This window comes from Pleurodeles waltl, chromosome 9, assembly GCF_031143425.1.
Source record: "Pleurodeles waltl isolate 20211129_DDA chromosome 9, aPleWal1.hap1.20221129, whole genome shotgun sequence".
NCBI lineage: Eukaryota > Metazoa > Chordata > Amphibia > Caudata > Salamandridae > Pleurodeles > Pleurodeles waltl.
This window is the reverse complement of record NC_090448.1, coordinates 1,052,813,790-1,052,839,759: the sequence shown is the minus strand read 5'-3', so window position 1 is coordinate 1,052,839,759 and position 25,970 is coordinate 1,052,813,790. Positions and strand designations below refer to the sequence as shown.

Below are 25,970 nucleotides of genomic sequence, written 5' to 3'. Positions count from 1 at the left end.
TGTCTTGATTTGTTCTGATCTTATTAAAATCGTTGTTTATCACACTTCAGAATTACACAAAAAGTACCTCATATTTGCTTTCCTAACTGATGAATATGTGCCATTCATTTAATAGTATTTACATTTTGTTGCGTTATGAAAAAATTACATCCACAGTATTTCCATTCACACTTCATGTACCCCAGAAAGATTGTCACATAATTCACTTCACTTTTCTTTCTCTGACTGCAAAGTGAGGGGAGTTTGTACACACCAGTCCCTTTGTTAGAAAATATCATCAGCAGAAGACGTATCCTGACATTTGACCTCTGTCTTTGAAGCGCAGCAAAAGTGACAAGATAAATACAGAATTTAAATGGATCTTTACTATCCTTATTTATCTTGGAATTGTGCAACCCACCAAAAATCAGCTTGTGATTCACAAGTGGGTTGTGACACACAGTTTAGGAAACACTGACTTGGTTACTTCCATGGGACAAGCTCATAAGGTGCTGTTTTGTCACAGCCTTTGGGAGTTCCCTTATTTGTACATTACGGGGTGCAAGAAGCTGATTCAAAGAGAGCAGTATGTTTAGAAACTCACCCATCTCTTCTTTCTCAGGAAGTGTTTCTTCATTCTGCCCCACACAGTCCCAATGTGGGATACTATGTAATGTACAGTACCTTTTGTGGTGTCCGATCCGAATCTGGCACAGTTCGCACCTGTACATCTTTTTGTCCTTAGTGGGTCTGCTTTGCTCGCAGGATATGTGTTGCATTGCTCTGACACTAAAGAAGCAGCAGAAACATCCAGTTCAACTCACTGGAGTGAATCTAGGGATCCCAGTGGAAACACATATCTGGGGAGTATGGGCAGCAAGCACCAGTCAGACAGCTTGAGAATCTTCTTCTGTCCCAAACACAAACCCACCACCCAAACAGCTAGTTGCCCACACCACGTGAGTACTCGGTTCCTGGTGCTGGCTTCTCCTTCAAAATACTTTGGCTTATCATTGGTAGAGACAGTAGAAGGTGGTTTGGTTTCTTGCACCACCTCACAGCTTTCTGGCACTCTGCTGATTTTATGCACTGCCGCATAAATTGGAGTTGGTAAACTCGTAAAGGTTTAGGTTCACAGGTACCCTCAGTCCAAGGGACTACGTAGTCAAGTTATACTCTAGGGCATCTTAAGGACTCTTGGGATACACCGGTAAAGTACTGCAAATCTCTCCCAAGGACACAGCAGACGTCTTCAACTTATTCCACCTTGGCTTCACTTCTTCACAGCAATGTCTCTCTTGTGCAAAGACACCTCCAAAGTCCCTCCTGAGCAGGTCATGTGCTCTTTCCCTCAAAACAAAGTGTAGGCAGTTCTTCATAGCAGTCCAAATGGAAGTTCCCCAGGTTACTAGTCCCAAACCTGACAACGGGAATTGGCGGTGTATAACCCATTCCTAGAACTCAGAGAGTTTCTAGAGTCCACTGGTGTGGTGACCTTTGAAGCATGGGCCTCCACCTGCAGTCAGGACAAAGAGACTGTAACGTGCACCTTCAAGGAGGCTCTATCACTTTGCCATAATTCTGACGACATGACGGGTCTGGCCCACTACGGAAAATGTTATACCACAGTGGAAAACTCATTTAGATCTAGTGGCCATGTCAAACTGCCAGTATGTAAGACTATTTATCCCGGAGGTTGCTAAATCGCTCAAGTTCCCTTAACGAGCCAAGCAGTACTAATAGAACGGTTTCGGAATTTTGGCAGTAACTATGGCTCAGCTTTTAGATACTACTCCACTGTTATTTGAGCATTATGTTAGGAACAGCTGTGCTCCAAACTTGTAAGTGATTGTGCATAATGAATTCTTTTGAGTATAGTGAATTCTTAGAAGTCCAAGGGTCTTCACACAAAGCGAGAACTAAACTTGGGAGGTGCCGCCGCGGGCAGCAGGTTGAATAATGGCTCCGTCCTAATTTATTGTTTCCTGGTTTACATTAGGCCATTTTGACTTAATACATGATAGCTGTAATTTTAATTTGGAATGAATACATTCTGTTTTATGTACCGGGGATTTAAAAATGTGTATACATTGTAAAAATTGTAATTAATAATATACAATACATTATACAATACAGCTCTATCCACAGAGACCTCAACTCTCACTAACAGCGAATGGGAATAACACATTTGGTGGTCAGGTTGAGCTAACTCTCACAGCAGGCACACTGTAATTTCTGTTGGGAAGACCAGAACCTGATCTCTGAATGCATGCTATTCAGAGTTCTTCTTTGGGAACATCAGCTACTGGGAGCTGTAAAAGGTTCAAGAAACATCACAACCTCTGGGGTAGCCCTCCGCCAGACTCCTTCGTTTTCATTTATTTTTTGGAGTTTCATATAGCCCGAACTCGCCTCAAGAGCATTGGGGCGCCTTACACGAGATTACATTATATATATTTATATATATATATTCGTTTCGGTAAAGCAGTGAAATGGAGATGGGGTGATTTGGCCAGAATCACAGAATGCTGAGGAGACGCCGGGACTAGAACCTGGTTTCCCAGTTATAAAGTCTGCAGTTCTGGCCGTCAGGTCACATCTACTGCAGTCTCCTTCAACTGTTGCGAGAAGCCACTTTCCATATATCAGAGGGCTGCTCCACAACTTTTGCGAACCATTCGTCTTATTGAGTTTTGAGTAGCAGCCCCTTAACCATTTTTAGCTGTTGTATTATAGAGTACGGTTAGCTGATGTATGAACTTTTTAATTAACGAAATTGCTTATGCACGGATATCGTTTTATCGTACATTTTTTGAACGGCTACTTTAAATGTATGATAGCTTTTTTGAGATGTGCAATAGCTACACGAAATGTTTCAGAAGGAGATCTCAGCAAGAAACGCTGGCAAGTAGTGTTATATTTCAGACTTTTGCACTCAAAAACGGATGAAAAGTTGGGTTCAAGTATACCTTACTTTGTCAGCAATATTAGCTGACTGTCATTTAAACAAAAAAAAAAACATGTCCTAATGCAAAGACAATATTAATAAGAGCTGCATGGCGATCTACTTAGACAAGGGCACTGAGTACTCAGAAGGCTGGTGCCGTCAGACACGGCGATTCTCACCTGTGCTGCTCCCGTCTGGCGCCGACAGGTGTGACCGAAGTCGGTGTCACCGGCGCACAGAGTGCACAAGCCCCCCGAATCAGGCCACGCCGGGCTCTCAGCATGGCAGCTGAAGCCGAGCCTCAAGGAGGCTCCTTCCTTCGAGTCCTGGCAGTCTAAGGCATCTAATGCCCCTGCCCTCCGCCTGCTCAGAACCGGTGACAGAGGGGAGGACTTTACTACAGAGACCTGCCCTCTATTCAAGTAAATATTGCAGCCGTCTCCTGATAGCCTATGGTCACTTCGCCGCGATGACCCCAGCTCGTAAGTAAATAACACTGAACAGGGGCACATCTGCGAATACTTCTGAAAATAATACTCATTATTAAAGACTCAAATGCGGGTATTATGCTCAGGTTATTTGGAGCGTTTACAGTTATCGTACCTATGGGTTTTCCTGTTACTATGCCGTTACTTCCTCTCAATGCCCCCACTCCAAGATGGCCGCCCACAATGTCATAAAACTCTGTCCAGCTGCGTGTTGCTCTTTTCAAGTTACAGTTTAGGTAGCGCATTATTTGGGAAATCACCAATGTAAAGCGCAGATCATTTACTTTGCCCACTAGACACTGACAGAACACACTTTTCTGACAAAACATACATAGGCTTTTAGCCTGACACTATTATGGCGTCCGCTCTGGACACTTCTCTGCCCAAAAGACGCAGTTGCGTTTAAGCGGGCGATAGTGTCGTAGACATAAACGAAGGAGTGCGGCAGTAGAAAACACAGCTGAGAGTGACCCTGGAGCCGCGGCGATAGAGGTACATTGGATACTTGTGTATTTGTTCACTCTTGTGGTGCATGTAGCACTCTATATTTTGAGGCTTGCCATGTTCCTATGCACTCTTTCGTCTATCGCTGTTACTGCGAATTCCGGCTCGTTTAAACATTACTTCAAATCAGGGGCGTAGGAGACAATACATTTCTGGGGGGGACAGGGACAGCCTTGGCGACTTTCAATCAACCCTATTCAAATCGCTCGTTGTTTACGAACTGCAGGCTCCGATAAATATACACAATCATATATATTGGAAGTGAAATAGGGAGAAAGGAAGGCATGTTTACACAGTCTGAAAGTATCTTTTATTGTTATTTACATTCACAAAGTAATTAGCTCAAATGTGAAAATAACATGTTGATTAACCTTGCATCTTCATGCACAAAGCAAATAAAGGTAGGAGGGTAAAAAGGAAGAACATACCCTTTGCGCCCCATACCCATCATGCCCTTCGCCTCACGCCAATTGGAACTGCACTGGAGATATCAAAAGCGATTAGGTACAACAGTTGTAAGCTGTGCTCGAAAACCATAGTTCTAGTAACACTTCTACTCCTGTGTGTGAGCTTGGGAAGCTCAGCTCCACATCAGTCATAACTAGAAGCATTTCAACTGAAGAAGCTCTTGGAGTTACAGGCTATATAAACATGGATTCTCTAATCTCTGTATAAACTCCAGTCACTAATTTCTTTAGAAACGGCTGTTTGTGATGCAACGAGTCACTGCGTATAAAGAAAAGACATTCACTGATTATAAAGAAAAGACATCAGAAAGTGACAATGATAGGGTTATTACAGTCGAGTTCTGACATTACAGTGCCTTCTGCCAGAGCTAGCAGCCAAGGTAAAAGGTAGATCAGGTCACAGAGCATAATTAATGCAGCTGGTTAAAGCAAAAAATTGAATGTTGCTTTTCTTTCTTCTGCTCTACTTTAATAGCTTGGAATGACAGAAGCTATGCACTAAGGTTTTAAGTGGTTTGTGGGAAAGTTGGTGGTGTGACCATGTATTATATGGGGTAAAATACCCCCTGCGTACATAAGGATATTGCAAGTCACCTTAAAGTTCATACCTTATAAACAAGCATTGGCAAAGCCAATAAGTCTCGCCTATGCAAGTTCTATTGCCTTTACCAATGTGTTTTAGCGATGCTGTACACTAGCGAGACTACTATTCAGCATGGCTCAAAGTTAATGGCATAAAGGAGAATGATGTGTCATCGACTGGTGTGGCGTAGTGTCATGGAGTGAGTAGAGTGTCCTAGAATGGAGCAGTAAACTAACTTTAAAGGAACAGGAGTCCCTTGAATAAAATGCAACACCACTCCCATAAACAATGATATTAAAGTAGTAGGCAAATGGAATGTTTCATGCATTTATTCAATCAAAATATATATATAAAAAAAAAAAAATGTAGTGGATAAACATCAACAGGGGAAATTGAGAAAGACTGGTATTCGGGCATTAGACAAGTTATCTGGATGACCCAATGTCACCAATTACAGGAAAAATGTAAAAAGTAACCCATATAGCACAGTGGTATGGAGGAGGCTGGCCTGGTTTGTAGTGGGTACCTATGGTACTTACACCTTATACCAGGCCCAGTTATCCCTTATTAGTGAAATGTAGGCAGTGTCTAGAAGCCAGGCTCTCTAGAGGTAGCTGTAGCCAAGGCTTATCTAGAAGACATGCAAAGCTCATGCAATACCACTGTAGTCACACAGTACTCACACACATGAAAGAAAATACTCAGTGTTACAAAAATAAAGGTACTTTAATTTAGTGACACAAATGCCAAAAATAGCATAGAGACTAAACTCCCTTAGGTGGTAAGTAATACACCAATTATATACACTAGTATTCAGCAATAGCAATAAAAACAGTTAGAAAACAGTGCAATTAGTGAAAATCACAATGGTTAGAAATGGGCCTAGGGGAAACAAACCATATACTAAGAAAGTAGAATGTGAATGTTGGTTTCCCACCTAGGCAAGTGTGGTGTGTAGAGGGGCGCTGGGAGTTTTAGAAAACACCAAAAGTAAGTAATAGAACCCACCTCAGAGCCCAGCAAAGCAGGAGTAAATCACACTAACTTTCCTAGAACACACAAGAACACGAGAAAGAAGATAATGCAAGAACCAGAAGATACTTCAAGATACAAAGGGTGGATTCCTGGACCTAAAGACCTGTGGAAGAATGGGACTAGGTCCAAGAAGCACAGAAGAGTCCAGGGAGGACAGGAGCCCCTGCTAACCCAAATCAAGGTGCAAAAAAAGAACCACTGGTGAAGAACAACAGTCAGTACTGCACCCAAGAAGATGGATGCGGGTTCCTGGTTGGTGCAGAGGATATCCCACACCAGATGGATGACTGCAGTCTGGTTTGCGTCACTGGATTCCGCCAACAAGCCTTGGCACATGCAAAGCTCACGGTTAGCGGAAAATGGCACTGCCCGGGACCAGGAGGGACCTGGTGGACTCTACCCAGGAAGAGGAGTCAGAGTGGGCTCTCAGCAGCTCAGAGAGCCCACAGAAGACCAGCCAGCGCACACAGGAGTCCTCCAGTACGGGGACAAAGGAGTTGCAAAAGGAGGCCCACACAGCACAAAAACAAAGGATCCCATGCCGCCAGATAACCACTCAGGAAGCTGTGCATCACAGGAAGGAGTGCTGGGGGCCGGAGCTACATTGTGCACAAAGAATTTCATAGAAGGATGCCAACAAGCCTTGGCAACTGAAAAACACGTGGTGCACAGGGGTGTTGTCTTGCGTGGGAAGGCAAGCTCTTACCTCCACCAAAGTTGGACAGTAGGACGTCAGGACCATCGGGACCACTTCAGTCCACCACCCGTGACGTAGGATCCATGCAACTCGACAGGAGAGGGGACCCACGCAGATGGTCGTCGTTGCAGAGAGGTGCCTACTTCACTTCAAGAGAGATTCGTTCATTCTTCTGGTGCAGGCTGAAGACAGGCTGTCCTCTGAGGATGCACGACAGGGAAACAGTTGCATTTGCTGGCAAGAGCTGAAGATACAATGTTGTAGAAGTCGTCTTTGCTTCGTTGTTGCAGTTTGTAGAGTTCCTGGAGGGTCCAGATGCTTTTTCTTCAGTGAGAAGGTGAAGTAAAGGATGCAGAGGATTTCTGCTGGAGTCTTGCAATCCGAATCTGAAGAACCTCCCAAAGGAGAGACCCTAAATAGCCCTGAAAGGGGGATTGGTCAGCTAAACAGGTAGGCACCTATCAGGGGACGGCTCTGACACCACCTGCTGGCACTGGCCACTCAGATGCTCCCAGGGTTCGCTGCCAACTTGGAATCCAAGATGGCAAAACCCAGGGACCTCTGGAGGAGCTCTGAGCACTACACCTGGGGTGGTGATGGACAGGGGAGTGGTCACTCCCCTTTCCTTTGTCCAGTTTCATGCCAGAGCAGGGACTGGGGGTACCTGAACCGGTGTAGACTGGATTATGCAAAGAGAGCACCAAATGTGCCCTTCAAAGCATTTCCAGTGGCCTGGGGAAGGAAGCTACCCCTCTCAAGCCTGTAACACCTATTTCCAAAGGGAGAGGGTGTAACACCCCTCTCCCAAAGGAAATCCTTTGTTCTGCCTTCCTGGGCTTGAGCTTCTCAAGCAACAGGAGGGCAGAAACCTGTCTGAGAGGTGGCAGTAGCTGGGGCTTGCCTGGAAAACCTCAGAAGGCTGGAATGGCAATACTGGGGGTCCTCTAAGGAGCCCTTAGAGTGCATGAAATCATACAACTAATGCTTGCAAAAGCCTTGGGTATAATTCCAACATGTTTGATAACAAACATACCTATGTTCGGAGTTACCATCATGTAGCTTGGAATAGGTAGTGACCTATTTCAAGTACACGTGTAAAATGGCATCCCCACACTCATGAAGTCTGGGAAAATGGTCCTGGAGATCGTGGGGGCACCTCTGCTTGTGCATACACATTTTCACGGAGGCTGCAATGGCAGTCCTGCATAAGCATTTGCATGGGCTCCCTATGGGTGGCAAAAGAAATGCTGCAGCCCATAGGGATCTCCTGGAACCCCAATGCCCTGGGTACCTAAGTACAATATACTAGGGACTTATAAGGGGCACCAGTATGCCAATTTTGGGTGAAATACTGGGTTACCAGTATGCAACAACCATAATTTAAGGGAGAGAGCATAACTACTAGGGTCCTGATTGGCAGGATCTCAGTAGACACACTCAAACACACTGACAAACAGGGCAAATGTGGGGGTAACCATGCTAGAAAGAGGCTACTTTCCTTCCATGTTAGCATCCACAATAATGATTTACAAGCTTTTATACACCGACTTTTACATGAATGAGTCAAATAGTGAATCAAGAAGTCATTAGCTCATAGTACCTATGCTTATGCCAACTTATGTACAATATCACAAATTCAAGTGAAGGTACTTTGGGCGACGATATTTCGATCCCCTAGACAAGTATCAGGATCACCATAAGCCTTTGTTAAGCTTGAGTTAAAAGAGTTACAGAGTGCTTGTAACCAAAACGGCGGAGATAAATCTGACTCACGGCTCATATGAGTGAGAAGGCAATCAATGGAGATCTGAATCTCTAATCAAGCGCCAATGCCATAAAGTAGTAGTAAAGTGGAGTAGTGTCGCAGTGTAACAGAGTGGCATAGAGTTGAAAGGCATAAAGAAGAGTGAACTGGTGTAGAGTAAAGTAATGTGAAGTGGCATAGAGAAAGTTGGGTAGAGTGTTGTTGAGCATAGTACATTGTTGTATAGTGGAGTGGCATAGAGGGTTGTGCAGTGGCGTTGAGTAGAGTATCGTAGATTGAAGTGGCATAGAGTGGGATGGAGTGGCATAGAGTGGAGTAAAGTGGAATGGAGTGGCATATAGGGAGTTGTGTAGGGAGTTATAGAGTGGAGAAAGTGTTAGAGTTTAATGGAATAGAGTGTCAGAGTCTAGTATCATGGAGTGTAATGTCAGAGTGAAGTGTCAGAGTGGAGTTAGGTGGTCTAGAGTGAAGTGGCATAGAGTACAGTGGTGCAAAGTAGATTGGCATAGAGTGTAGTGGTATAGAGTGCACTGGTTTTGAGTAAAGTGGTGTAGAGTGCATTGGCGAAGACTGAACTGGTTTAGCGTACAGTGCAGTAGCGTGCAGTGGTTCAGAGTGCTGTGTCAGAGTGATGCGGTGCATGGTAGAGTGGAGTGGTGCAAGGTAGAGTAGACTGGTGTAGAGTGCAGTGATGCAGAGTAGAGTGGCATAGAGTGTAGTGGCATATAGTACATTGGTGTAGAGTTCAGTAGAGTGGCATATAGTTGAGCGGTGCAGAGTGGCGTGCCGTGGTGCAGAGTAGAGAGGAGTATAGTTCAGTGGCAGAGTGCAGTGTTGCAGATTAGAGTGTCATTAAGGGCAGTGGTGTAGAGTAGAGTGGCATAGAATGCATTGATGTAGAGTGATGCAGAGTAGAGAAGAGTGGCTTAGAGTACAGTGGTGCAGAGTAGAACAGAGTTGCATAGAGTGCCGTGGCATAGAGTGGATTGCTGCAGAGTACAGTATAGTGGTGAAGAGTAGATTGTTGCAGAGTGGAGCATAGTGATGTAGAGTGCAGTAGCATAGAGCGGTGCAGAGCAGATTGGAGTGGCGCAGGGTACATTGGAGTGGTGCAGGGTAGATTAGACTGGCATAGCATAGAGTAGAGTTGCGTAGATTGCTGTGGTATAGAGGAGATGATTTCAAAGTAGAGTGAAGTGCCCTACAGTGGAGTGGTGTAGAATAGAGTAGATTAGAGTGCAGTGGTGCAGAAAAGAGTGCAGTGGGACAGAGTACAGTGGCATTGAGTGCAGTGGTGCAGAGTAGAATGACGTGAAGTTCAGTGGCAGAGAGTGCAATGTTGCAGATTAGAGGGTCACAGAGTACAGTGGTGTGTTGTAGAGTGGCATAGAGTGCCGTGGCGCAGAGTACAGTGGCATTGAAAGCAGTGGAATAGAGTGCTGTGGTGCAGAGTATGTTGGAATAGAGTCCAGTGGCATAGAGTGCATTGGTTTTGAGTAAAGTGGTGAAGAGTGCACTGGCAGAGTGCAGGGGTGTAGTGTACAATGGTTAGAGTAGAATAGCATAGATTGCAGTGGCGTCGTATAGAGTGGAGTGGTACAGCATAGATTGCAGTGGCGCAGAATAGCACAGAGTGGAGAAAAGTGGTGTAGAGTGCAGTGGCATAGGGTAGATTGTTTCAGAGTAGAGTGAAGAAAAGATAGAGAAAAGGTAATATACCTCAATATGCTGAAGTATGTAATGATAACAACATAAATAATAACGCTAGGCATAACGGCCCATAATGATATATGGCTTCTCCCTGTTAGCCACGCTGTAATCAATCCCTTCATTACCTAGATAACAAAACATTAAACATAAATGTTAGAAAAATATACCCTTCTAATAGCTAAATTGTTGTGTGAAAAGGTAAAATCTGCGCTCAATCTCGACTTCACTGTTTCACCAACTGGTGTGATCTTAGGCAAATACAAATATTGTGTTTCACATTTCAGAAAGTCACTGAAGAAGAGTTGTAGTTTGTTTGCTCAGAGGAAAGAGATGATCATACCTCCAATTCTATGTAGGAACGGAGGCTTCACATTATGCGTTATCCTTTTTGCTTTATTCAAAATAGCAACCGTGTAAACAAACACAGAAGCAGCTTTGCCAATTTTCTCAGTTCCATGGGTGATGTGCTGCGCCAGTCTAGGCCTTTACGGTTGAATTCTGTGACTTGTAGTCTTGTTTATTCCTGTAGTGTTCTGTTGTAGAGCGTGTACTTGTTAGTATTTGCATGCAAGTAGGATTCTCTCGCATCATGTCATTTAAGATCTTTAGAACATTGGACAAGTTCTTGGAACTGCAGCAGTCATTTGCCTACAGTCCTTGAAACTGTCCGAATGACTCCCTGTTGTGGGTTATTGTCTACTTTTCTACTTTGATAAATAAAATAACTTATTTTGGCATTGCGTCAGTGGAATTCATTTCAGCTTTGCCATTCACTTTTCACCTCGTTCCAGGAGTGGGGTGATTTCCACTTTGTGCGGTTGATGACACGTTAGGCAAACCCTCAGACAAGCCGTTGAAGGCGGTGACTTACCTGTCGGTAGCTTCCATATCCTTTGCTCCCGCCCACTTTTCAATTGTATTATAAATCAGGACTACAAGGTCCCAAATTCAAGAAAAAAACCTGGACTGGAGAAGCACATCAGGCATGGATCTGTGAAACTTGGCAGCAATGCAGAAGCAATATTTGTAGAAGGGAAAAAAACTGCAAATCAGAGTTCCAACGTGAACTACTTGTCACATTGGAATGTCCAATATCCATTCAACTTTCATGGAGACCTATAAACAGGATGAATTGCATTAACTCTAGAACTTCTTTTCTGCTCGTCAGTTCCTTAGATTTTTATTTTTTTATTTTTTTAATCAAACACACTTTAGGTGTTTTGAAATTGTATAAAGTGGTTTGGGGGTGGATTGAATATTGTGTCATCATTGAATATTGTTTTCCTTGCCCATTCCCTTTCTTACTGTGTGGACTGTTGTCAGCAATAGTGTTGTTAACACCCTCCCCTGTATGTTTCGGGCTGGAGCACCATCTTCCTCCTGAATCGCCTCCATTTCATGAAATCTGTTGTGGACCGATACGAGCATGTGTTATAACGAGTTCCCCTGTGTACATTCTTTCACTCCTGCTGTGTTTTCCAGGCGAGGCTCTTTTATGAGGACTGGTAGTGATTGTATGTCAGGAACGGAGGCTCCGATTATGCTTCTCTATCTTTACTATATTTTTTTACAGCAGCCAATCAGATTAACATGAACGAAAAAACTACAACCCCCATGAACCCTGGTCCAATTACCAATAACACAGCCCCTCAAGAGCCATTACCACATCTTGGCTTCCTCTTTCTTTGCTGCTCGGTCAGCTAGTTAAGTCACATCGTATTTTTTTCTCTTGTGTAACACTGTGCTGTCTTGTGAGAATCACTGTTTTTTTCAGGCTGTTGACTATAGAAGATGGGCGCCGCTTGTGCACACCGTCTGTATGCTCAGTATCATGTCGGGACACACGCACCCTTGGAGAACCTATCCTGCTCCTATTTTACTGAAATTCTGACGCATTTGTTCTTTGCAGTGCTGCGCTTTGTCCTCTGAGGCTGCGACTACTCAGTCGTGAGCCATCTTACTTGGGGAATGGGAGTGGCCGCCTTCTTGGGTCGGCCGCGATCCCCATTCTAGTCCTTCAGGATTCCCAACACTTGCCGCCGTGCGTCTTTTGAACGTGGCGAAGGAGTTTTCTAGTGTTTAGCGGTGCGCTCCACCGCTTATGGGCAATATTTCTTAACAAACTGAATCTCTGGTGTGTGCTGTTTGGCTCCCCACACCCTAAGGCATCAGCGTGTGTGCAGGGTTGTATAAATCTTGCATAGGCTGTGCCTAGTGTTCTTTGCAGGCACCTCCCTCCACCCTAAAAGACTGTTTGCGCCTGCTGGGGTCGTACTCCCCCTTCTGTACAGTTTCCTGACTATTTACCATTGTGAGTGTGTGCCCGCACTGCTTAGTGTCAATATGGCTCAGTACGACCCCTATGAAGAAGAGGATGGTGAATTCCAGGAGCTATCCCCCTTCTTTGAGGAGAATCTTGTGGAGGCGTTAGATAATAACGTTCAGTTCCTAGTTAATAAGGCTTTAGGCAAAGTCCTTGGCCCCCTGACTTCCCATCTTAAAGGTTTTGTGTGCCAGCAAGGTTGGCTCTCTCTTATTGCTCCCTCTGCAGGGCCTTTCCCCCAGCCATCTAAGTCTTCCAAAGGAAAAGCAAAGTCACAGAAATGGGAACATTCTGTGGGTTTTGAGCAGTTGTCTGTGACAGCCCTGGAGGAGTATGGGTATAGCAATCCTCGTTCTCAAACACTCTCCTCGGACGACTCTCTGCGTTATTCTGAACTTGCGGGTTTTGATTCCTCTTGGGATCCCTCAGATAGTGACCAGGATGAGATGCCGGGACCCTGCAAAAGAAGGCGTCCGGAACGCGGACCGGACCCCGGCCCGATTCCACTTAAGGTCTTGACATTCTACCCAACTGAAATTATACACCCTGGGTCCACCAATAGGACCCCCCCTCCCTGAGGTGGATAGTTATGTCCAGACCCACCGTAGACAGGGTTTCGATAAGGAAGTCAGGACGAGGCTCAGGTCTGAGTGCCCCAGACTAGACCTGTAGGGCAAGGTATCTGATACGCCTGAGGTGGATGCCCCAGTGTGAACTTTATGAAGAAGTGGGCCAAAGACCCTAAAAAACGATTGGACAGGGCCTGGCACTCCTGTCAGGACAGATTGCTGGACCTTTCAGGCCCCATTGCAAAGATATTGGAGCCGGGGTTCCTGTCCAAGAAATCCAGAGTGGCAGTAGATCCAAACATACTGATTGGATGGGCGCAGCACTCCATCTGTCAGTTGGATAACGCCAACGTGGCATTTTTATCTGAACAGCGGCACTCTATTTTGATGCGCATCAACCCTAAGCTGAACGACCCTGCTTCCTCAGAGGCAGGTCTGGTGGCGTATGTCTTCTCTTTGGTGGGCCCTATTGTAAAAGACCTAGCCAAGTTTGCTGCAACCTATAGTACCTTGGACAAGGCACACCTCTCACTAAAGGTCTTTGGAACCAACCTTTTTCGAGGGGCCGGACAATATAGGGCCAGTTCGTCAGGCTGAGATGTGTATCGGGGCTCCCAGCAAGACAGCTTTAATTGTTCCCACAAAGGTTGGCAAGACCAGTATGTGGATCAGACTTTCTACCCCACCAGAGCTCTCTGGGGTCGCCACGCTTACGCAGAGACTACGGCAAGGGTCAACAGAGAGGCAACCCAGAGGCAGGATGTTCTGGTGAGAATTTTACCATTGTCAGGTGATTTTTGGGGGGCAGGATCCGATTATTCATTTACAATTGGAAGTCCCTGGCTCAGGACTCATGGGTCCTCTATTCTGTTATGCGGTACAAAATGGAGTTCTAGAGCTCTCCGGTGCAGACATTCTCGCCTCAAGAGCTGTATTTTTCCCTACAAGATCGGGAACATATTTCAAAGGAGATCTCCTCTCTACTTCAAAAAGGCATCATATGCCTTTCCACCCCACATCCCGGCACACACATCAGCATCATATTCTTGGTCAGCAAAAGAGCAGGTGGGGCACGTTTGGTGCTAAACCAGTTCAATTCTTGGATTGTATACAGGCATTTCAAGATGGAGGGTATTCCCCTCCTCCGAGATCTGCTGCAAGAAGGCGAATGGATGGTCGGGCTGGACTTAAAAGATGCGTATCTCTTGGCTCCAGTCTTTGCACCCAACAGACGTTTTCTTCAGTTCTTTTGGCTCGGTTAATGTTACGAGTACAAGGTCCTTCCTTTCGGCCTCTCTTCAGCCCCATGGTGCTTCACCAAGCTGATGAGGCCGGTTGTAGAGGCACTTTGCACCAAAAGCGTCAAGTTAGTCATTTACCTCAATGTCATCATCATGGCCCAGGATCCTTAGACAGTATCCCTGCATTTGTCTTGGACAATTCAACTTCTGCAGGATCTAGGGTTCATCATCAATCAACCAAAGTCATGTCTGGTCCACTCCCAAAGGATGGAATTTTTTAGATTTCAGATAGATTTGGTGTTGGCCCTGTTGATCCCTCCATCTCAGAAGATGCAGTCTATAAAGAAGGAATTGAGGTCTCCAATGCGAAGCCAGACAATATCTTTGAGGTCAGTAGCTCAGTTTGTGGGCTCCATCCAGGCTATATTTCCGGGCCCCCTTTGTTACAGGGCCCTCCAACGTCTCAAGATACAACATCTTCAGAAGGGGTTGAAGTATTCGGAACAGGTTTGGCTTTCGTCGGAAGTCAGTTGGAGATGAATTGGTGGTTGTCCTACATGGATGTCTGGAATGGCAGGGCAATCTTTGTCAGTGCCTCAGAAATAATCCTGGAAACAGATGCCAGGAGGTGGGCTAGAGAGCCAGATGCGGGTCCCTTTCCACAGGTGTTGTTGGTCAGAGCACGAATTTTAGCTCGACATCAATTGCCTGGAACTTCTAGCGGGATTCTTTGATGTCAAGAGCGCTTCACTGTCCAAGACAGACTGTTGCATTTTACTGCGGATGGATAACATCTCAGCAGTTCTATATGTCAACAGATCGGGAGGTACGAAGCCCAGATGTTGGCAGAAATTGCCAAAGACTTTGGCCATTTTTGCCTTCAACATTGAGTTTTGATAATGGCAGAGTATCTGTCTGGGTCGAAGAATTCCGTGGTGGATTGGTACTCTCGTCACCTCCAAGATTTCATTGATTGAAGATTGCATCTGAGGTTTTTCTCCCACCTCAGTTGCAGATGGGGCCCCTGCTCAGTGGACCTCTCTGCCTCTCGGCTCATTTACCATCTTTCCCTGTTTTTCAGTTGGCATCCGGACCCAGAGGCCCTGGAGACAGACGCATTTTTACAGGACTGGTCTCCTCACCCGGGGTTATGCATTTCCCCCCAGTCAGCATGATTCCCTGAGTACTAACTCAGGCGCGTCGTCAGAGAGCAGAGCTTATCCTGGTAACACCGATCTGGAGGGTTTTCCATGGCTTTGGAGATGTCTTGCGACATTCCTCCTCTGATAACATTGAGACAGAATCTTCTGCTGGACCCAGCTGGCCTTCCACATCCCTTGATCATGTCGGATCAATTGAGGTTAGTAGCCTGGAGGGTTTCAGGAAAAGATGGAAATTGCCAGGCATTTCTCCACAGGTTTCTGCCTACATCAACTACACATGGGCATTTTGTACCCACAAACAATACGCTTCTGCTTGGCAAAGATGGGTATCTTGGTGTAACGAAAGGGGTGCAAATCCCCCTCGGGTAGATGTCTGCCTTATAATCAATTTTCTGTCCTCCTTGGCAGTGTCCGTGTTGGCTTACAGGTCTGTAAACAACGACATCTGCCATTTCAGCAGGTCTTGTCCAGATTAATGGTAAAACTGTTGGTGAGGATCCTATTGTGTGTAAACGGATGAGAGGAATCAGTTTTTGTAAACCTCCCCAGGCTACATACTCAGCGTTGTAGGACGTGAACATAGTGCTCCAGTTTTTTAATTCATGGCCTGATTAATAAATATTCATCACGTTAGCAAATATTGGCCAACTTAACTATGCTGCTATGCCTGATATCTTGCAAAAGGGTCTCAGATGTCCGACCCCTGGATATCAGGGGCAGAAAATCTTCTCTGGAAGGGGTATGTTTTTCCATATTCCGCAGGACAAAAACCAACATTAATTTAGTTTTTTATCCGTCTTTCCCTAATGACAAAAAACTCTGTGTGGTGCAGTGTATCAAGGGCTATGAAGCGGCTACCAGTGAGTTTTGTACAAATCCTACTGGACAGTTATTTGTCGCTCTCCGAAAGCCTTTTGGACCCGTATTATCAGCCACCCTGGCTAGATGGATGCAATGGCTGCTCTCAGAAGCAGGGCTCATTCTGCAAGGGGCGCTATGGCGTTGAAGTCCTTCGCTTTAGGATCTTGATTAGTGGACATCATGAACGCAGCAGACTGGGCATCAAAAATCCTCTTTTAAGTCATGGTATTACAAGCTGATTGTGGATGTGGCGTCTGTGGTTGTGGCACAGCTTTGAACAAGCATAATCAGAGCCTCCGGTCCTGACATAGAATAAAAAAATGTCTAGCTGTCGCAATAAGAATTTTCAGTTCTATTAAGGACACAGAGGTGAGGATTTTCCCACCCTGAGGTTACTGCGTAAGGTATAACTATATTGTTTTTCGATACTTACAATGTATGAACTGTTCATTTCCACCCGTTTTGACTACACTTAAACATGCTATGAATGCAGTTTTTACAGCTTTGGTTCCTTTCTTTAGGTAGCCAGCAAAAGCAACGTTGAAGCATCGCTACGGCTCCTAATGGTTTGACAGTTTCAAAGGTCTCTTTCTGGATGGCGTCATGGGACGCAGAGTTCGAAAGGTTTTGCGGAGCTCGGGGTTCCTGTTTCATGACCAGCAGAGACTCTGTTTTTGTTTTTCCTTCGTATTGTGTTTAAATGAGTGAGACTTTTTACTGCAGCCTTTTCAAAGAAAGAGGAAGCCAAGATGGTGGCAGTGGCTTTTGAGGGGCTGTGTTATTGGTTAGGGACCATGTGATATGCAAATTTGAGTTCATGGGGGGTTGTAGTTTTTTTGTTCGTGTTAATCTGATTGGCTGCTGTAAAGAAAGAGAAGCCTAATCCTCACCTCTGTGTCCTTAATAGAATTGAAAATTCTTATCTCAACAGCTGGATTTTCTTTTATTCTGCATCACTTTCTGTTGCTCCTCTCCTGTCAGCTGCCTCTTGACTAGTGCAACATGCACGCTCCTCTGCACGTCTTCCTTTGCTTCGGCTTGCACGCACTCCTCCTCCTAGGCCTGCCTTACAGTGGAGACAGCCTTGGTTCGTAACGGTGAGATGCCTGCATAGGGCTATAGTAATTTTACTCTTTAACATACATTTTTTGGGCTGTAACAACTAGTCAGGTCAGGCTTTTCCTGCGGGCAGTAAAGACTTACTCCCCAACCTTCTTTTTCCTGGCTTGATGCCTCATCCAGCCCTCTTGCTATATAAGTTTTCCCATATCTAGAAATATACACCTTATATATAGTGTAGTGCAGTGGTTCCCAACCTTTTGATTTCTGTGGACCCCCCCCACTTTAACATTAATGGAGCCCAGGGACCCCCAGTGAATCATCATGGGAATCCGGGAACCCCCGCCTGAATCATTACTGGAAGCTGGAGACCTAATTTGTCAATATTTGTTAACATTTTTTAATTTTCTAGGCTCTCGCGGACCCCCAGGGGTCCCCGGACCACAGGTTGGGAACCCCTGGTGTAGTGTTACCTTATCTATAATTTCCATATTGACCAAGAGTTGGTACTGCCTCACCAGGGCCTACCCCCATGATTACCAGGCCTGCCAGTAGCAGACACAAGTGCTGTCCTGAGTATTTTAGGGCAGTTGTTTTTGAGAACTTGAATTGATTCTGTTTTACTGACTAGATGCGACCCTTGGTCTCAACACTGCAGTGCGACATGCAGAGACTCACTCTCACTACCCTTCTGCTTTGGGACCTGCCCCCAGTGGAGGAACTTGGCACACAAACCCTACTAATGACTCTCTGCAGCCTAACACTCAAAGTTTTACTAATACATTTTCCAAGTCTAAAGCAACAACTCTGCTAGGGCAGATCCTTTCTTGCTGCCCGTATTACGAAACAAAGTTTGTCTTTTACCTGGATTTTAAGTACAAGGGCTGTCAGGATATTCGAAATTGGGGGAATCTTTTAAAGTTGTGCAGGACTCTGCCCACCCTGGCCCACATCGTCTCTGAGGACATTACCGGAGTTGAATTTTTGACTGATATCAGGTTCCCCTTAAAATAATCTACATAGATCTCCTTCTCAACATCAGCAGTGCAGAACCTAGTCTCAAAGCAGAACGTTGTGAAAGGGACCACCTTCAAATACTGGTTCTTGCCCTACAAACAGAGGCTGTTGAGAGTGGTTCTGTGGCACTCGGATCTCAATTCACCACAATTTACAAGAAGTTGAGATGGTCGGAACCAACTATAGCGACCACCTCCAACAGTGCCAAAACAGCCCTTGAGGATCTTGAAAGTCTAAACTTAACTCTTATGAAAGCATCACAAAAATTCACTACTGGCATACTTTCAAATAAGTACTGAAACCTGGATGGCTCGCTCAGGACATACTCCTGAGCATCATAATTTAAATAGATAAGACCAAAAAAGAGATCAGCAACTTGTCGTTTGGCCCAAAAATAAAACGTAATCAGGCTCTGAAGCTAGTACAAAGGGAGAACATTAAATCAGCAAACAACTTGAATATTCTAAGGGGGAGGGGCAAACAAAAAAATACACAAAGGCACTCTGGATTGATAATCAAGCAGCTGCGGATGACTTCTGGGCCAAACTACTTTGACAGCAAGCAACTTTATTCTGGTCAATCGTGGGCTGCCCCTTGGGAACATCCCCATCAGGGAAGAATGCTGGATCACTTTTTTTTTTTTTTTTAGAAAACATTTCTCAGCAGTAAAAAGATCTCCCACCCGCACCCCCTTCTGAGGTACTCCCTGCACTGCAATCCTGCAAAGAGGCCCTATCAGCATCTAACGCCTTGCAGGGGACTGTCTGGCAACAGATCCACGGTTCCTCCTCTTTCCTGATGTGCTCCAACTGTCTATTCAAGACATTGCAAAAGTCATCATTAAAGGCAGAAGGGACAGCACCCCTGGGCCAAATGGAATCCCCCAGGCCATTTACAAGCAAGATCCAGAGTACTGTACAGGGAAGCGGTCTCCTCTTTTCTCCTATGCAGTCCATCCGGGCTCTATACCCTACTCGTGGCGAGGCGCTATGAACACCCCAATTCACACAGGACAGGTGGAGACAAAACCTTGCCAGAAAACTTTAGTCTTATTACACTTTTGGAAAATGAAGCAAACTAATTTGCACATCTCGCCCTGGATGACCTGTCTGGACGGACACAAACCCATTAATCCCCACTACAAAATCTGGCTTCAGGAAAGGCTCTGGCACAGTTACCAACGTCCTGGCATTGTCCCTCATCCTCGACCAACTGAGGAAACAGACCTGCCCAGCTAACCTTAGCTGTGTTGACAACAAGTCAGCGCTTGACTGCGTAAAACGAGCAAAGCTCTGGAGAAAGCTTGGGGCTTGGAACATTCCTGCACACTTCCTCGGAGCCATATAGGCCCTTCATACACAAACTTGGGTGCAGATCCAAATTTGAGACGGCACTCAAAAAGGCCTCACACAGGTGTACATGCTAGCCCTATGCCTTTATAGCCTTTTCATGATTGACCTCTCACCAGCCCTTGATGAAACCAACCGTCATGCTCCACGTCTTAGTAATCTAACATTGAACCATCTACTGTATGCAGACAACATGGTCCTGTGCAGCTTAACCCAAGTCGGTCTACAGAGACTGATAAATACTCTTCATTTGCATGCTACACAAAATGACTTGATCATCAGTCGGAATAAAATTAAGGTGATGCTGGTTAGGAGGGCATGCAAAAATAATGGCCCTTGGCACCCACAGCCTGGGAATAACAAAAGAATACAAGTACCTAGAGGTGCTGCTAGATGACAAGGGGCTGGCTAAGCAGCAGCCCTACGCCAGTACAACTAAGAGCAACACCTTGATTGCTGCCTTCAGTACCTTCCGTAAGAAACTGAAAGGCCCAACACATGACCCTCTTTTAAAAGTCATGGCGGCAAAACTCTTGTGAACCCTAACTTATGGTAGTGAGGCCCTGTTTAGACGTGACTCAGCACTTCTGGACAAACTACAAATAAAAGTTTATCGTTATGCACTGAATGTATCCTCAAGTTCCTCCCCAAGCCAAATCCAGCTGGAACTTGGTCTAACGAGGCAACCCATAGGGCAACAGGGGACTACTGTGAAATGCTGCTTCAAACTAAAACATGCAGAGACCAACTAAATAAATTCTATTCTGTGGTCAGCAATTGACAGCTCGAGTGGCAGCAGGTATGGCCACAGCCTCAAAGGCTATCTGCACCAAAGCCAAGCCAGCTTGAATCTTGGGAATCTCTGGACCTTACCGTTGTCCTGCTGTGCCTTTGAAAGGTAGACAACTTAGCAGTGGCTAAAATCTCACTACTTGAAGACAAAGTTGGGCTTGCAAAAAGAAGCCATGTGTGGATGGTTATAAATGCTACTGGAAACTAAAACAAGCACTGTATTTATCCCACACCCGCTCCACCTGAGCTCAAACTGTTAACAGTGTCACCTGGGCTTTTTGTTAAACCTGCTTAGCTGTATACTGGTGACAGAAACTCATGCAGCTCATACAAAGAGGATCTTATGCACGTAATTTGCATCTGCCCGAAAATGGCAGAGGAGAGGAAGCTGTAATGCTATGTGTATTTGACCACAGACTCCATATTGTCACAGCGGTGTTGCAGGGTTTTTCCACACACAGCTTGTTTTCCACCCTGAATGGGTTTTTGCTCTTCTCACCAGAGCAGGGTCATACCGTGCTAGAACATATTACGGGGGATGTGGATGCAATAGGAGTATACCGGCCTGAGAATGTTTTAATCAGGGAAAGGCACAGCTCTGTCTAAAGAATGCGCATTGGGGCCTGGCCAGTTCCTTTGCTTTTTTTTTACACAGACCGAGTACTGCCAGTGTGTGAATTTCAGAACCGAAGCGAGGGGGATTACTAGAATCTTCCTCTTGAGTTAAAAGTATAAAAGACACAGAAACTTGGTGCAGAGGTAGGAGCCCGCGTGGGAGTGGACGCACTGCCCAAGAAATCCCATTTGGGGTACGGTCTCCTGTCTCAGCCTTTCAGGGTTCCCTGGCTTGGTGCTAGCAAGGATGATGGATTTAACCCCCAGGGCGATGCATTTTAATTCTTAATTATTTAGCTTATATATACTGTCACTGCTGATATATTGCATGTTTTTGCCTGTGATTGTTTAAATGCTGTGATTATTTCTGTTTCCACACGTTTTACTTCACTTGAGTTAAATGCTTTTTTTCATATATTCGTGTGCTTTTATTTGATATCTGGGAAGTGCCTTAATAAATTAATTACTTAGACTAAGAGTGCTGCATTCTTTGGCATTGTTTCCTCTTCGTTTAAAGCAGAGCAACACAGAAGAGTCACCTCAAACCTCAGCTAAAGGATGATGGGATCCACACATGCAGGCAGGCCTTCATCTTCTGTCTAGAGTCCCACGATCATATTCTTAACTGTCGTTCTGTGAAATTCTTACATACATTTGAGCAAAAATTTACTTTAGATTAGCAACTGAGTGTTTCAACGTGTCCTTGCATTAATCATACTTCTTTTGTGGACCAGTTAGAATCCTGGGTCAAGCTACTAATCATAGTGGAATTCTCATCACCACATTCTTGAGGCTCTCCTGGCCCATCAGGACCCCTCCCCTTCAACCAGACTGCACACAGGCACTTTCAAGGCTGTTAATTAGCACTTTAATCTTTTCTTTAGCTCATTGCTAATGGTGAATCAGTGAGAACCTTGAGCTAGGACGTCAGCCCTGGCGGAAACAACAACCTTAAAAACAATGAGCGATCTTGGCTCCTCGTGGTTCATGACAAACTGTAAACAGCGCATAGTACACTTTAAAGTTGTTAATTGGCATGTCTTATTTGCCCTTCGTGACTTTTCTACTCGTTTATAAAAATTTTTTTTAGCTTTTTTAAAATCACTCTTTCTATTGCACAATTTTAATTAATCGAAACAAATAAAGTTACTTAATGCTGACTAGACAGTATGTCTTGTTCCAATCTCTCTGGCCTGCCTGTAGACCTGACACAGAAAAGCATCAAAGAGTTAATTGTAGGCCCTAATAAAGAGGCAGTCTCTCAAGTAATGCAGACATATTTCCACAAGACTAATACTAGGCCTTTGGGCCCATTGCCTGAAAAGCTCCAAACATTTTTTGAAGGGATGTCTCGTTCAGCACCCCAAGGTGCCCCTTATACACCAGATCAGAGGCTATCTCAGAACATAAGGTCATCCAAAATTGAGGCACTAGAGCAATTGAAAAAGCTCTACCTGCATATACTTTCTTCCTTTTCAGAGGAAGAGTATGAAGATAAGACCACAGAGAGCATAGTCTTTCTTCAAGGGTTTGATCACTTGGAATGGGAGACTGATGCCTCTGATGACAAGGATTCTAGGTTTTGGTTACCCGCCCCCAAAAAGAGACACATAGAACATCAGGATTCTGGTGAAGATCCCTCAGGCTCCTTGTTGAATCCCCATAATTGCAAGATACCTTTGATCCTGAGGAAATTGTACATCTCTGTTCCTCGGAGTGGATCCGCTGAGATGGCTGCTTATGTTCATGGCAGATTGCGTAAGGCCTTCCCCAAAGAAATTAGAAACTGCCTTTGTGTCAGAGTCACCAGATCCTCGGGGTTTGCGCACGTTCCCATCACGTCCTCTAATGAACAACTCCAAGACTCTGATAGACAATTCACAGAGACTGTGAGAGTTCAAGAGGGGAAGAGGGGATTAGGAAGGATACTGCTGGGAAGGAGACCTTTAATGGGAAAAAAGTTTAGAACACACAATATAACCTGAAGTAAATATTAATAAACATAGTCTTTCTGAAAATATAAGCAATCTTGAATTGCAGTTTGAAAAATGAACAGATTTTATGATGATCAGATACCTGTAATGGAATCAAGATTAATTGAAATAAAACTTTTCTTATTCAAGCATGAATTAGAATAACAAGAATATGCATAATAGGAGCATATAATATTGCATCTAGAACTTCTGATCCTATATATATTTTCCTTGAAATGTTTTCAACACAGATTACACTCTTAAAACACTAGAGAATAAATATTTTTCAATGGGTTCAATAGTTCAAGAAATATTTCCCATACTTGTCAACTTGAATTATACCAAGCAGTTATCCTGGAATGGTAATATGCAGTTCACAACATAAATAAACTCTAGTAAAAAATTGCATGTCCTGCTGACTCGAATGCCACCATGCAAAGTCAAGAAATGGTTGCACAATAAATAGCGACAGGTTTTGAAATTATCTTAAATTGAATTATACATCGTGCCACTTCAAAACCTTCTTTTAAATGTCAATAAATATTAACACACAATATTCCACAAGCTTTTAAAGCTTCATAAACGAACCTCGCCTCTTGTTGATTCGTGATCAATCATGTATGTGTCAATAAACGCCAGCGCGCAATGCAACTCAAGATTTCAAAGCTTTTAAAACGAATCGCGCCTCCTGCTGATTCATAAATATCCACGTGTATTTCAATAAACACTGGCGCGCAATGTAACATGAGTTTCAAAACTATAAACGAATCGCGCTTCTTGCCGATTCATAAACATCCATGTACACACTTTAACAAAAATACTCGAGTGCACTTTTTATGACTATGACCTTAAAACAAATTGTTAGCATAAATAAACGATCAGATCTTAGAATGAGATAATTCTAGATAAAATAAACCGTATTGGGAATAAACCCAACTACCGTCTTACCACCCAGGAACAAGATGCACCAATGAAGATTTCATATCAGAACTGGGAGATCAAAAAGGCCACTGGAACTGAAGTTCTGGAAATAGCTGCTCTTCTGCACTGGAACCTCTGAATAGTGAGCACTGGGAGTTGGGTTGACTCTCCTTATATAGAGTCTTGGCCCAGCCCTGAACCACGCCCAGGCATGTTGCAGGGAAAGTCTCTGGAAGGCCCTGGAAAGAGGCCACACCCTAACCCACTCTGAAAACCTGTAGCAATACCTTGCAAAGAAACAGTATTTGTAAACATATTAAGAATAAGTGTTTAGAATTGAACTCTGCAATGCAAAAGGGTAAAATACAACATATCAGCACAATGCATGAATCATGTTATTTTTAATGTGATGTTTTTTTGCATTTTTTGACGCCAATAGAGCGCGTACTGTTCTGGTGTTGACACTTTGCATAAATTCCCCATACCTTCCTTGTAAGACAGAGAAGCTAAGACTCCAGACATCGACCTGAAATTGTCCACCTTGTTATGGATGTTTGTGAAAGAGGCTAAAAAAGAAATAGATCCTTGAAAGCTTGCCAGGACAAGCTTAGGATTTTTCTGGCCCTTTGTCAAAAATTTTGGACATGGCCTTCATGCCTAAAGACCAAGGCACCAACATTGATCTCAACATTCTAGCGGGTTGGGCCCAATGGACCATCTACTTATTAAGAAACTGTAATTGTGCTTTGTCATCAGAGCACCAGCGGTCCATGATTAAAATAGACTCCAAACTTTGAAAATTAGCTACTAATAAACCAAGCCCTTCTGCAGATGGACTGTTGTTTCAGGACCCCTTTGTGAAACAAGGGGCAGAATTTGTGAATACATTCACCTCATTGGATAAGGTCAAGGCAGCACTAAAAAAACGCTCCACCAGCCCTTTCCAATATCAAGGCTCCTCAGTCTGTGGCCAGACCAGAAGAAGGTTCTCAGGAGGGAAGGACTATGAAAAAGGAACTCCCTTCTTCCCTTCCTGAGCAAGAAGATTCTGAGGATGGTTCAAACTAGGACATTTCGAAGGATCAGCCTCTAATCCCTCTTTCTAAGGTGAATCCTCCCCCCCCTGCTGAGTTAAGGGGGCTGGGCCTCATTTTATTTCCATACAATTTGGCTTACATATATCAAGACTCATGGGTTCTTCAAACAATTCAAGGGTTTCAACTGGAATTCTATGCAACTCTAGTGTAGACTTCGATTCCTAACCAACATCAGTTTTAATCTCACAAAATTAACTTCATAGACCAAGAGATATCTTCTCTCCTACAGAAACAGGCGGTAGCTCCATGCAGCCCTCATCCCTCAGGCTTCATAAGCACCATCTTTCTTGTGAACAAAAAAGACAGAGGCTTCCATCTGATAATTAATCTCTAAGAGTTCAGCACTTGGAAACTTTACCACCATTTCAAAATGGAAGGGATCCACTTGTTACAAGACCTTCTAGTGGAGGGCAACTTCATGGTCCACTTGAACCTGAAGGATGCCGACTTGACCACAACATTCTTCCCTCCGCATAGCGCTTCTTGCAGTTTCAGTAGCATCAGCTTACTTACAAATTTTTGGCAATGCCATTTGTGCACTCTTCAGCCCTGTGGTGCTTTATCAAACCTGTGGTGGAGTTCTTGAGAGCCAGAGGTATTGAATGATTATGCACTAAACAACTTTCTCTTGATGTCTCTATCCGACTCTATTCAAGAACCAGTTGCGCCTTATGATTTCTCTGTTGCAAGCTCTAGGGTTTATTATCAACTACCACAAACCTAACCACCTTCCGGCACAGCAAATGACCTTTCTAGGCTTTACAATAGATTCTGTTTAAGCCACCTTGACACTTCCAGTTTAGAAAATTGAGCAA

The 25,970-nt window shown here is 44.4% G+C and overlaps 2 protein-coding genes across 3 annotated transcripts in view; one reads left to right on the top strand and one right to left on the bottom strand.

The window, feature by feature from the left end:
• The window catches only part of L2HGDH (L-2-hydroxyglutarate dehydrogenase), a 108,140-nt gene extending 104,760 nt beyond the window's left edge, over positions 1–3,380 (bottom strand). The window contains exon 1 of the mRNA XM_069208690.1: positions 3,106–3,380. Within this exon, the coding sequence (XP_069064791.1) occupies positions 3,106–3,209 (104 nt within the window). The 5' untranslated portion in view covers positions 3,210–3,380. The remainder of the gene's footprint in view (positions 1–3,105) is intronic.
• Positions 3,381–3,760: 380 nt separating this feature from the next.
• DMAC2L (distal membrane arm assembly component 2 like) overlaps positions 3,761–25,970 on the top strand; it is a 154,525-nt gene continuing 132,315 nt past the window's right edge. The window contains exon 1 of one of the 2 annotated variants that reach the window (XM_069206017.1): positions 3,761–3,906. The gene's annotated coding sequence lies outside the window, so the exon portion shown is untranslated. The remainder of the gene's footprint in view (positions 3,907–25,970) is intronic. The other variant, XM_069206018.1, reaches the window with a different exon arrangement.